General features: G+C 45.4%; 1 protein-coding gene across 4 annotated transcripts in view; it reads right to left on the bottom strand.

The window, feature by feature from the left end:
• LOC122884771 (spectrin beta chain, non-erythrocytic 1) overlaps positions 1-13,455 on the bottom strand; it is a 132,032-nt gene that overhangs the window by 19,987 nt on the left and 98,590 nt on the right. For all 4 annotated transcript variants that reach the window (XM_044215097.1, XM_044215098.1, XM_044215095.1 and 1 more), the window contains 14 exons: positions 13,246-13,366; positions 12,388-12,603; positions 11,800-12,219; positions 10,220-10,422; positions 9,766-9,856; positions 9,512-9,658; positions 8,094-8,357; positions 5,137-5,361; positions 4,590-4,679; positions 4,101-4,379; positions 3,210-3,340; positions 2,588-2,792; positions 1,511-1,885; positions 715-801 (listed from right to left, as the gene is read on the bottom strand). In XM_044215097.1, coding sequence (XP_044071032.1) covers positions 715-801; positions 1,511-1,885; positions 2,588-2,792; positions 3,210-3,340; positions 4,101-4,379; positions 4,590-4,679; positions 5,137-5,361; positions 8,094-8,357; positions 9,512-9,658; positions 9,766-9,856; positions 10,220-10,422; positions 11,800-12,219; positions 12,388-12,603; positions 13,246-13,366 — 2,854 coding nt within the window. The remainder of the gene's footprint in view (positions 1-714; positions 802-1,510; positions 1,886-2,587; positions 2,793-3,209; positions 3,341-4,100; positions 4,380-4,589; positions 4,680-5,136; positions 5,362-8,093; positions 8,358-9,511; positions 9,659-9,765; positions 9,857-10,219; positions 10,423-11,799; positions 12,220-12,387; positions 12,604-13,245; positions 13,367-13,455) is intronic.

Below are 13,455 nucleotides of genomic sequence, written 5' to 3'. Positions count from 1 at the left end.
GATTCGGAGGGAAATCACCTTCAACTAGAACCTGGTCGTAGAAAAAACGCTGCATTTCCTCATGGGCATCAATAAGGTTATTATAATGAGTTCCCAGTGTGTTCATAAGGATTAATACTAATGTTCCCTCTGTGTACAGAACCATTAGTGAGGAGACTTCATCATGGAGTTTCCTGCATTTTGACCACGCCCTGTAAGATTTTATTATGTGTTTATAATCTACAGTTTGTTGTATGATGATGAATAAAATCACTTCTGAATGATCTGAAGAACAGTACTTCACGTTTTGGCATCTTTTATCGACCTCGCACAAGATTCTCCTCTCTGGGAAAACAGACTCCATTTGACCCCTAACTGACCAGCTACAAATGATTTTGCGGTCCTCTCAGGGGCGGACAAACAGTGCAAGGTTAGTGCAGCAGCAGTGCAGCATGCATGAGGAACAGAGCCTTTCACTGGGACTTCATTGACATAGCGCTGGGTCCAATTCATTTTCACTTCAATCAGTAAGGGAAGGAGGTTTTCTACTATGTTCACATGTCAGAGAAACACTGAATTAATTGTACCCTTACCCTCTAGAGTTCTAAACTAATGCCAGATACAAGTTTCCACAGCAGGGATACTGAGACTCACATTTACTGATTGAATTCAAAGTAAACTGAGCCCAGTCCTGATGTGGTTTATGTTTCAGTGCTGCCTAACACCGAAGCTCACCTCTCCTTCTCTCTTCTGAATGTCGTCAGCTTTATCTCCAGCGTACGCAGACTGCAGACGGACTGCGTCCTCCTGAAGCTGCCGCACCTGAAAACGAAGAGGAGCAGGAAAAGTTTCAAGGCTGGTCAAGAACACACTGTGTTGACGCTAACGTTTAGTGTACTGCGTGGAAGACTAGCTGTGCTTTGGGGCAGGTGGATCACCTGAAAGCTCCAGCGTCACAAGCTGAGAAGTGCGTGCTGAGAACGTCCCATAAGGTAAAAGTTTTCAAGTTAGGTTTTAAGGAAACTCTCAATAAAACATGAGGGGAAACACACACCTACTGTAATGAGGTGCTGGCTCACAGACTGACACCAAAAAGAGAGAAGTGAAAGCTGCACACTCATAACTCTGATGCTTTTATTTTAACGTATTGAGATCTTACGAGTGTGCGGCTCTCAATACTCCTCCCATGATGCTCTATCTAATGTTACAGCGTCTTTTCTACTGTGACACAAAAACTATCAACATTAAATAACTGGAACTTTTGGCGACGCAAAGAGCAAAACGTATGAATCTCCAGTCCATGCCAAAGGTGTCCGTGCAGACCAGTAAAGATCTTCCACACCAAACTGGGAAAACCATTTCTTTATGGAGCTGGCTCTGTGCAGGGGGGGGCATTGAGATCCCTCTCATTAGAACAAAGGGGCAAAAACCTTGAGAAACAGCCCCAGACCAAAAGTACACAAGAATACTTTACTTTTGGCCATATAATGTACCTAGCAACAGTCTCCAATGCCAAATACAGTGCCTGTACCTGCGTTCCCAGCGCCTGAATGTCGTGTTCGAAGGTGGTGTGCATCCTCTGCAGGGTTTCCACCGTGTTCTGGTCCCGGCCCAGCTCCTCGGGAAGCTTCTTGTGTTTGTCCAGGATGCGGTTGAGGATCTCCTTGGCGTCGTGGTAGAACTTGTGGAGTTCGTAGGAGGCGGCGAGGATCTGCGTTCGGGTGTCGATGAGCTCCAGCAGGTCGGCCCAGGCCTCGTTCAGGCCGTCCTTCCACTCTGCGATGGTGGCAGCGTCGCTGTGGCCGGTGTTGATCAGCTCGTCCGCCTGCCGGTTGACGCCGTCCACGCGCTCCTGGCCGATGTTCCCAGTGTCGCGGGCGAATTCTCTGAAACGCTCCTGCAGCATCTGAAGAAGCACAAAAGTTAGGATTAACAACAAAGATGTACTCACCAAGGTGCCAGTTTGTACGAATACTAAGCTACTGAAAATGTAACATCCTGTCTACACTGGTTGCGTAGTGAAAGCAGCTTTGCTCCCCTGTTTGGATGTGATCAGCTGCTGTGTAGTCCCCCATGTTCTGACAGCACTCAGAGCCCAGAACACAATCACTGTGGTTACGCACGCAAAAAGGAAGAAATAGACTTGAAGCTTACGAATACGCTTCGGGGAGCTGTTACGTCGTCTGTGATTAAAATAGAAGTCTGTTCCGTCAGACGTGCAAGATCAACAGTTGACTCATTTTTGGTTTTCAATGATTTTAAACTAAAAAACAGTGGATGATAAGTTCTAAGTACAGTCCGATGTACTGCCTTTTTGAGGCCGATACGAATATCAATATTTGAGAGGTTTAAAAAAAATCTGATATAATATATCAACCAATATAAATTTTTACCATAAACAATCAAGTTTGATTCCTTAAATTCGAATTTTAGAATCGTGACCAAGAGACATATATACACAGATTTATATACACATATATCCTCAAGCATATATTTAAGCATATATCCTCAGGCATATATTTTACAAAACAACTTACTCCAAGTCTCCAAAAATCAACAACACTAATCAGGCATCGTCAGAATGTGATGAAACGTGTGTTGTACTAACGGTGACGTGTTCGTAGTCCTGTCCCAGCTCGTGGGATCCGGCCACCACCTCCCTCTCAGCGATCCACTGCTCCAGGTCGTCCACCTCTCTGTTGAGCTGGAAGAGACGGAAACGCTCGTCCAGCTTCCCCCGACGCTCCTCCGACAAATCCTTCAGCCCCGCGTACAGCTTATCCACCTGAGACTGACGCATCCCGATGCGCTCACTGCACGAGGAGGAGGAGAGGAAACGAGAATTATGCTTTTTTCTTCTCCCTGCCTCCAGTCCACCTTTGTTACTTCTAGTTTTCAGATCTTTTGTTCACTCTTTCTCCTTTCTAACTTGCTTTCCCCTCCACTCATACTTTTGTTTCCTTTCATTCATCTATACCTCCTTTTCTTCCCCCTGTCGTTCTTTGTCTCCTTCCCTTGTCCTTATTTTCTTTGACTCTTATTTTCTACTTTCAGCTTCATTTCTTCCCTTCTCCCTTCTTTGCTTCCTTCCCCGTTTCCTTCCTTTCTAGACAAAATGCAAAAAGCTTCTTCTCTAAAGAAAACAAACTAAACCTGAAAAAGACAGCAGAGAAAATAGTCCTGACCACGGCTCATTACATGTAACCCTTGATCTGTGACTCCACCCTCACCTGTCGGGGTGTTCGGCGGCCACCAGGCCCCGACTGGTGCTGGACAGCTGGTGGACGGTGTCGGCGTAATCCTCCACCGCCTGCTCCAGGATCTGATGCTTCTTCAGCATGGCCACCGAACTCTGCTCGTCCTGAGAGACACACAGAGGGGTTTAACTTGTTATTTTGTTGTCAAGTTAAATTTGACAGCGAAACAAGGACACTGAAAGAAAGAATCACAGGCGAGAAGACAAAAAAAAGAGGACAGAGACAATCCGAAGAGATATGGAAGTGGAAACAAAAAAATAGTAGCAGAGAAACAGATAAAAAAAAAACGACATGGAAGAAGAATAAGTAAAACAAAGGGAGGGAGACAGAGTTTAAGTAAATGTTTACCTGAAATTTCTCCTCAAAACTCAACGACAGAAAACCTCAGCAGTGAAATTAGACCTGATTAACAGATTGTCGTTTCCTTTGTGATGTACAGTAGTAAAATGGTTTCTGAAAGGTGTGAAAGACGAACGCTACAGTATACCACTGTGAAACCAAAACTAAACAAACTCTCAGATCAAATTCAAACGCAGAATGTAACAGCAGCCATCTCTTGTACTCAGAGTGAGAATCTTTTCCGTCAGTTAGTTTTAATCAGAGTATTAAATGTGTGCTGCCCAGCAGAGACACGAGCAGAGACAGACAGTCTGACACAAACACAGCCTAAACAAACTGATATAAAACCCACAAACTGAAGTAAAACTAAAACAAAGAAACAGGAAGTTTTTGACCCACAGGGCAGAGACACATGATCCTGACTACAACATTATGACTTTTAAGGTTCAGATGACTAATCTGAAGAACACCCCCTGCTGGCTCGCCTCCTCATGCCCACCCCTGACCCCTGACCTCTGCCCTCACCTTCGCCTTCTCCTCTGACATCATGTAGAGCTCCTGTTCGCTCATCCAGGCCTCGGCCTCCGCGGCGTCGAAGTAGTACTGCTGGGCCTTGTGGGCCTCGCTGAGGCGGTCGTGGCGCTTTTCTGTCTCCTTCCTGATCTGTTCCCACAGCGACTGGAGCTCGGCGAGCCGCTGGCGAATCAGCTCTGCCGTCGGGCTGTCCTCCCTCAGGACGTGCTGGCTGCGCTCGAAGATGTCGTCGTAGCGCGGCTGATGGCCCTGGATCTCCTTCTGCAGCGTCTGGGAGGGTCAAAGGTCACAGAGAGGGTTTAGGAAGGGGAGCTAACTTTTTACTCAAGATTATGGTTATAGATTGAACATGTAAAGTGCTCAGCAGTTGATTTAATCAGCTGAAAAGATGGATTTTGTGTTACAGAAGGCAATTTGTCAAGATTATAAATATTAGTGATTTACTTTCATATGACCAGGTAAAGGTGTGTGTTTGTGTACCTGGTTCTTCTTGATGAGCAGCTGTACAGTCTGCAGGTTGTGTCCGTGGTCGGTCGATGTGGCCAGAGGCATCCTCTCCTCAACCCAGAGCTGGACACACACACACACACACACACACACACACACACACACACACACACACTTAATTAACCTAATGCTGCTGGTCCTACTACTGCTACCACCATTACTACTCCAGCAAGTTGTAGCCTTACTACTAGTGATACTAACACTGCAGTAACTGTTGCTGCAGTTACTGTAAGTACTAATTTCACTGCTGCCACTTCTAATACTTATTCCTACAACCACTACACCTGCTGCCACCAGTAACACCACCAGTGCTGCTGCTAATGCTGCTGGTTCCACTGCTACAACTACTGTTAATATTGCTACTAATACCACTATTACTGCCACCTCTAATGCTACTAATGATGGTGCTAATACTGCTGCTACTACCACTAATATTTCTGCTGCTGCTGTATCAGTGGGGTTAAAGGTCAGCGCTCTACCTCCGCTCTTGGACTCTTCCTCTCCGAGACGCTCTACTTACGATCTCGTCCTCCATGTCCCTGTTGAACTGGTGGATCTCTCGGGAGGCCATGAGGTTGTCTCGTCTCTTCTTCAGTGGTGCCTGGAGGAACTGGAACTTCCTCTCCACGCTGATCCTCTGTCCGTCCACCTCCTCAGAGCCTTTCCCCTCCTGACTGAGGGCCTGCGACTGGCTCTGCAGCTCGCCCACCTCCTTCTGACGCACCTCCACCTGGCTCTCCAAGATCTGCAGGACGACAGTTTACGGGTCAGACAGGGAGAATGTGCTGCTGCATCAGAACAAGTTATACAAGTATAAAAACACCCATAAATAGGGACTGAAAAAAATAGTTAAAACAAGTGAATTAAGTTATTAAATGGTATGACAACAAATACAAGAAATACAGGAAACAGAATAATATTTCTATTCCATTAATACACTAATACATTAAAAGAGTTTAAATCAAAAACAAAATGTATTTGAAATTCTAACAATAATACCAGCTGTGATTGAAAAAAAGATTTCTTTACTTAGGGTCCACTTAAGATATGTCCAGAGCTTTCAACCACAAGACACAGTCTTCCTCAGTGAATGGAGTTTGCTCAGTTGTCAGATATATCGGCTGAGCCGTCTCCACGACAACTGAGCAAACTCCATCTGCCGGAGAAGACTGTGAGATGCAGTTGAAAGCTCTAGGAAAAGCTAGTAAGTGGACTTTGAGTTAAGATCCTTTTTTTCCTGTAAAATTAAATAATGAAATAAAAAAGATTTGAAGAAAAACCTACAAAACTATTTTGAGGAGCAAATAAAGAGAAAAATGTCTTTAGATATACAAAACTGTAATAATATAAAAACGATGAAATCAATGATGCTGAAAATTAAATAAATGAAATAAAGTCCCACGTTGGGTCCCTACCAAAAAAAAAAAAAAAAAAAAAAACAAAGGAGAAAAACAGCTATTACAAAGCTAAAAGATCCTTCAGACGCTGCGTCTCATCTTCTCCTCGGCCGAGTAAGAACCTGCGTTAACCTCCGACATCTAAATAAATAAAATCACTGATATGAAAAATGAGAAGGTCTGAAATAAAAGTCCAAGTGTTGATCATCTCCGGCAGCCAGACCGTGTAATAACGGTCTGAAACGGCGTCACAGAGGAGCAAAAAAAACAAAAACATACAGGTAGAGTCTGAGTTCAAACCAGAGCAGAGAGGAAGAGGAGGAGAGGAGTCGCTTCTTCACTCTCCTAATGATCTCGCTCTAACACTTCATCGCTCACACACACACACACAAAGGAAATTACAGCTCAGATCTGAAGAGAAGACAGATGATAAGAGAAGTGAAGCTGCTCTAATGGACTGAAAACACCAACATCATCCTTCAGACGGCACACACACACACACACACGAATCGTTGTGCTTCTATCTTTGTGAGGACCGTCACTGACATAATGCCATCACTACTAAACGCCTAACCATAAACCCAATTCTAGTCTTAACCTTCAAACAGCCCTTTGAAGTTGTGAGGACCGGGCCGAAATGTCCTCACTTTCCAAAAATGTCCTCACTCTGTAGGTAAAAAAAAACGTGTTTCAGTCCTCACTATGTAGCAAGTAGACACACACACACGCATTGAACATTTCTCAGACTCAGTGCTGGCTCTTAAATGAAAGATTACATAACTGCTGTGTGTGCGTGTGTGTGTGTGTGTGTGTGTGTGTGTGTGTGTGTGTGCACGGCTGAGACTTTGTGGATATGAAATAGTGTGTGTGTGTGTGTGTGTGTGTGTGTGTGTGTGTGTGTGAGCACCAGTGGATGAATTATGTAAAGGATGGTTAGACTACTCACTCTCCTTGCGCGACTGTAAAAATGGAGAAATGACTGAAGAGGTTCCCTTGAGGAATTTAAGCGCTTTGGATCACAGAAATTAACACCAAATCAATTCACAATTCTCTGCATTGTTTTTGCAAAAATAGGTCAAACTGCAGGACTACATTCAAATTTGACCAATCACTGTCAGTTTCAATGCAAAATAATTAAATTTAGAACCACAATTTAGTGCCTAGGTCAAATTAAAGAACACGTGAAGCTTGTTTGGAGCCGTAAGTGGGAGGAAGTTCTGCGCAAAACCTCCTCAAGACTGAGTTTAAAAGTCCAACAAGCGGACTGCACTCACCTACCAAGAAGCCCATGACATGAAAGTCTGAACCACACTTCACGGAAATCCATCCAACAGTTTTTAGTTTCCAGTGAAGAAATCCCCCGAATGTTTCCCTTGCTGATCTGCAGTCAGTGGAGGCACACTAACGCGAAGAAGCGTCATATTATCTGCAGCTGCGCTTCAGAAGCCATTTGTACACAGAACAGAAACCGCTGACTTTGTCCTCCATCTCTTACAGTGCAGTCGTGCTAGGAAGGGATCACCTCACAGCCAGTATGGACAGGAGGAGTGATTACAGCCACCAATAACTCCTTCCGTGCACATACGGGCCTCTGAGGATTGTACTGAGACTACAGACAGACTTGAAAAAATGTGAACCTGTCCTTTAATGCCAGAGAAAAGTTGGGAAACACTGAATAAGGAACCCCAAAAATGTTTTGAACCTGTACTTACTACTAAATTGAGGAGGAGGACCAAAAACAGGAATGATAAAATGATAAATCAGCTAGTGCCAACTCATTTACCATCCCCAGGGTTTTTTATGCTATAAAAGCTGTTAAGTTCCCCTTCAGGGTTCATTGTTTGTCAGCTCCACTCTGAAAGTGGAAGAGAAACTCTGCTGTCACACTGAAAGCCTTCACAGGAAGTTTGCAGTTCGTTTACAGGAATAAGTACAGACAGTCAGTGAAAGTGTGTGCGTTAGAAACTAAAAAGACAACAAATGGAGCAAAGAACATCCTGGCCATACTCTTGTTAATGTTCCTGTAAGGATGTGAAGAACCGTAACGATGAGGTCAGTTTGACCTTCCCCGGCTCCTCACCTGCTGTTTCTTGAGCATGATGTTGACGGAGGTGAGGTCTTTGCCGTAGTCGTCGGACTGCAGCTGTGCCTCCAGGCTGGCCAGCCACTTGTCGAGGTCGGCGCAGCTCTGGGTGAACAGCTCGGCCTTGTTGGCGTCAAACAGACACTTGGCCTTGGTCTGGGTGGTCGACTCGAGGTCCTCCCACATCGTCTTCAGGGACGCCAGCTTCTCTTTCACCATGGCCTCCGTCTCCGGTTTCTCTGCCATCAGCGCCTGCCCGTCCTGAAAGAGTATTTCTTTTTAGCACTCAACTCTGATTAGCTAACAGTGTGTCTGCTTCTCAGTAAGACAACCAGTCATCAGTACATTAATCACAACACAGCGCAAGATCAGGGCCTCGTTTCCCAAAAGCATTTTAAGGTTAAGATGATCGTAAAATCCGTCTCATGAACCTTCTTAAGCTTAAGAAGTGTTTCCAAAAGCATCGAAACTGGAGACTCTCTTACAATGACGGTAGATTAACGAGGTTCTCCTACACGCTCGTAGAGATCCTGCAGGAGGAACCAAAAACTACGTTTTATTGGAGTTTTTATTGTTTTTGTTCATTTTTAAGTCTGTACTTTTAATGATCGCTAACGTTCTTTAAGGGACGTCTGATGAACTAACATGAGTGATAACGTTTAAATTAGAAAATAAGAAAATGAAACTAAACTAACACACACACAAATTCATTCAGCAACTGATGTGAGGCATTGATGTGCCAGTTTCTGTCACCGTCCCGTCTCTCTCCTGATGTATTTTCAGGTACGGCTCCTACACACTCACATACAGCAGGTCTGATACAGAAATGATGACATTCACAACAGATGAGCTGCACACTCATGAAACTTTTAGGCACAGATTGATTTTAAGTTGAATGAGTTTAAGAGTAACATCTCGAGCTAAATCCACCAAAGTTTACTTCCCTTAACCGACCTCCACCCTGGAACATGAATTCTACAGCTTTAGACTGTTTACCGCATATTCAGCTTAAAATTCAGATTTTAAATTCTAGTCAAACTCTCAAAAAATACCAAATATGACAAGCTGAAGGAATTAACCAATTAGAAAATGTGCATAAATAATGGACAAAGACTGGAATTTGACTTCTGATATATTGGTGCAGCCATGAAGAAATGGCTAACGGGAATATTTAGATCATTCAAAAAGTTAGACTGGTCACAACATGTGCAACAAAAGATGTCACTGCAGACAGTTCTGCTGGACAGTTTCTGTAGGAAGACGGTCAGCTATGTTATATCGTAAGAAACACATTTAAAAATCAGTAGCTCGTGTCAAATGACATGCACATGCTATCATTGCTGACCCCGAATCAGCTGAGGAGAACGTTTCATTCCCTGTTCCCTCCATCTTTCCCTCCTCTCCTCCCTTCCCACCTTGTCGATCTTGTCCAGCCACTCCTTGTTGGACTGCAGCTCGGCCATGAAGGCCTGGTGTTTGAGCCACTTGCTGTGGAGGTTCCTGGCCTCGTCGTACGACATGTCCTGAGCCGTCAGCATCTTCTCATTGATCCACAGGGACAGCTGAAGGCACACAAGCAGCAGTTAACCTCAACTAAAAACCATAAACGCTCCGCTGAGTTCCTGCAGGTACTCTGAATTATTCTGAATATGAAGTATCTGTGCTTTACCTCCTGGCAGTCCTGCAGGAACTTCTGCAGGTCTCTGTTGTCCTTCAGCCTCGTCAGCAGGTCGCTGGCAGCTGCTCGGTTCTTCTTGTGTCTGTAGAACAAAAATCAACATGTTTATGAGTCAGAGATCTGAGTGGGCGGTTTTTCCTACGACCCCTTAAACTCATTTCATGTGTCAAATCCCCCTGCATATGATCTGTGATGTATAAAAAGTCAAAAATAATAACAGATGGCCACCATGAGAACTCATATCTTAACATTTTTACTTTGTCTGACCAGAAGTCAAAAAGTATTAAATGACTTTCGTGCGAAATGAAGAAAGTCAAGCAAATCTTCACAGTTGAGAAGGTTTAACCGGTAAGTTTACTTGAATTAAACTCACTCTCCGATCACTATGGCACAAATATACTGTGTGACACAAACTCCCCAGACAAAGTGACAGTATCTTGGTCACCTCTGGTCGATTGAGTCCACCTTCTCCTGGATGCGCTCTGCGTTGATGTTGCCGTCGGTTACCAGGCGCCGGCCGGTGTCGACCACGCCGCTGATCTTCTCCTCGTTGGCGTCCAAGGTGGTCATGAAGTCCTCCTGCTTCTTGATGGCGGCCTCGGCCCCCTCCAGAGTGGTGGGCATCTCGGTGTGAGCCAGGACGTACTCCTGTCAGACACACACACACACACACACACAGAGGAGACGTTAACGTGTAATGATGGCGTTTGGCCACTCGGTGGCGCCTCCTGGTGGAATGATGACGGAGTCAAAATATCCAAACTAAATATTTGGATTTTTCAACAGCAACTTGGATGCAATTTGAGAAAGTGAAAGGTAGAAAAAGGACAAGTTTATTTGTGTGTATGTAAGCATTTAAATGAAGGTATTTTTCTTTGGAATATGTGTCCTGTTAATCAGTAAAGGACTCGTATGTTTTTATCCGACGGTGTGATTTGAAACATACAGAAAGTCGTTTTAAACAGTCTACACGTGTTGCTGTAATGAAGGCCTTCTACCACTCGGTGGCAGCCTCTAACCTTCTCTTAGTGGAAAGGCAGGGATCCAGTTCTGGTGGACGGAGGAGAGGAGAAGGACAGAAAGTCAACTGTGACCAACAGTTCACACCCAGAGATGTTCAGCTAACAATGACGCAAGACAAAGAAAAGCAGGAAATCCTCCTTGATTGCTTTTCTGTGCGGTGATTAATCAACTAATTGTTCCAGCGCTACTTTTATCCATTTTTTTTAACCGCTTATCCTGTACAGGGTCAGGTGGGGTTGGAGCCGATCCCAGCATGCACTGGGTGAGGGGTGGTGTACACCCTGGACAGTCCGTCACAGGAATATTGTGTGGGAGAGAGATCTGGGCTAACCCACATGATACTGGACTGGACGAACGCCCAGTCAGAGATTTATCTGCTGATCACTGAGTGTGTGTGTGTGTGTGTGTGTGTGTGTGTGTGTGCATTAGTGAGGGAACAGTTCACTCTGTGGTCAGATCACATGAAATCCCAACTTACTCTTGTCTGAAATGTTCTGTGTCTACAGCAGAAACAAAGCCTGAGAGGAGGCAAGAACAGAAGTCTTAACTTAAAAGTGATCCTAAATGATTTCCACTGAAGACGCCTTTACTGGCTTAAAGGAACGCTGCAGGACATAAACCTGTTCCCTGTCTTCTTCAGAGCCCGACAGGAGGACGGACGTCAGTTTCATCTCTGTGCCTCCAGCACAGAGAGAGGTTCAGGATGCGTTCAGCTTAGCTCGAGACCCATTCACCTCAATACAATCAAAATCAATACAGTTTTTCCTGAAAACGTTAGGCTCTCAATAGTTGATTACATACAGGCTCCGTCCCCTTTTACATGAACTGGGATTCTCTGGTTCCAAATAACTGGCAGAGATAACGCAACGCAGGAAACTCCAGGATTGTAAATGTACTTGAGAACGCAACAGGTGACACCCCAGCCGCTACAGACAAGTTTTTCTGCAGTCTGGGATTCAGACCTAAATTAAAAGTGCAGGTGTGATGACGTCACAGGTTTACCTGGTTGTTGAGGAAGGCCTCGGCCTGCTTGGTGTCCCTGAGGAACAGCTGGTAAGCGTGGGACTGGGACAGCAGGTTCTGCCGGTTCTCCCACATCTTGTGCAGCTCGTTCCAGCCGGTGTCGAGCGCCTGCAGCCTCTGTCGCAGGAACATGTACTGCGCGTCCGTCTGGCCCTGCGTCACCATTTCGCCCATGTCCCGCATCTTCTGGTAGTCCTCCTCGTAGTTGCGGATCTCGTTCTTGATGCCCTCGTGCTGGGCCAGCAGCTTCTCGGCCTCAGCCAGCGTGTTGGGCATGTCCTCAGAGGCGATGGCCGTCTGCGTCCGCGACAGCCACGACTGGAAGTCGTCCAGTTCGCGCAGGAACTGCTGCAGCTTGCTGGCCTCGCCCAGGGACTCCTCCCGGTTCTTCATGGTGTCCTGTAAACAGAAAAGAGAGGGAGTGGAGGAAGGGCACTTGCGCTCCTCTCAGTTGGGGTCATATCATACTGCCCTCCAGGAGGTTATGAATTTCTCTTAATTGGTGTCAAAGATTTTACACAGATTTGAGGTGCTCCTGATCTTACACTGTGACAGATATTCTCTTACCTTCATCTCGTCCCAGACGCCGGTGATCTCAGCCAGTCGACCCTTGATGGCCTCAGACTGCTCCGGGTGTTCTGAGGCCAAACGGTCCGCCTCTTTTCCCAGGTCGCCCAGCTTGTCTTCGATGGCGGCCAGGTCGCGCTCCATCCCCGTCAGCTTCCTCTGCAGAGCCATGACGCCGGCCAGGTCGTTCCCCAGCTCCTGGGTGGACTCAATCACCTGGAGGGAGGGAGGGGTGAGTTTAAATAAGTAAATAAGTCACTGTAGTTAATCCTCTCCATCAGAATAAGAGCCATGCTAATGGGACATGTCAAAAAAATATTGATAGTACAACACAAAAAGGTAATATTAATGGATTTTGTCATTTTCTTGTTATTCTTTGTCTTACTTCTATTTGGTAGATTATCATGCTCTACGTTTTGGAAGTACATTTCCCATAATGCTTGGGGGATGTAAACAGGAAGTATAACACTGCCATGGAGTCACATAGTTAGCTGCGGGCTTTAACTTATTATTATAACTTATTTTAAGCCTGTTTTTGTTTACGTTTTGGCATTTTCGCTCCATTGAAAGGAGCTGAATTAGCTGTTAGCAGCTCCTGGATTACTTTGATACTGAAGAAAACTTTTTCCAGCCAAGTTCTGAAGTTATAAAGGAGTTTGGCAAGCAGCCAAATCAGCGACCAAACTACAATAACTAACTTCCTGCTGTTTTTCAGAACACCTGCACACACCTGTTTCTTTCACCTCACGCAGTCTCTGTACCTCATGTCTCTCCCTCCGCTTCACCTCGCAGTTTGAAAACCTCGGCTGTAGTGGGTTAAAGTGCTGCAGGACCAGACTGCTTTAGTTCTGTTGGTACCTTAGTCTTCTCTTTGATCCAGGACTTGGTCTCGTTACACTCCAGGTGGTAGTTCTGGACGCCCAGAGCCGAGCTCAGACTGTCTTTCTTCTGGTCCACCAGATCTCTGAACTGACTCCACCTGGACGAACGGACAGACAGAGACACCATCAGCAACAATATGAACTAAGACTGAAACTAAACCAGGTACCTGCCAGGTGGGCTACCTGG

Source organism: Siniperca chuatsi, linkage group LG11 (genome assembly GCF_020085105.1).
Source record: "Siniperca chuatsi isolate FFG_IHB_CAS linkage group LG11, ASM2008510v1, whole genome shotgun sequence".
Lineage (NCBI taxonomy): Eukaryota > Metazoa > Chordata > Actinopteri > Centrarchiformes > Sinipercidae > Siniperca > Siniperca chuatsi.
The sequence above is the reverse complement of the archived record's forward strand: the minus strand, read 5'-3'. Positions and strand labels throughout refer to the sequence as shown.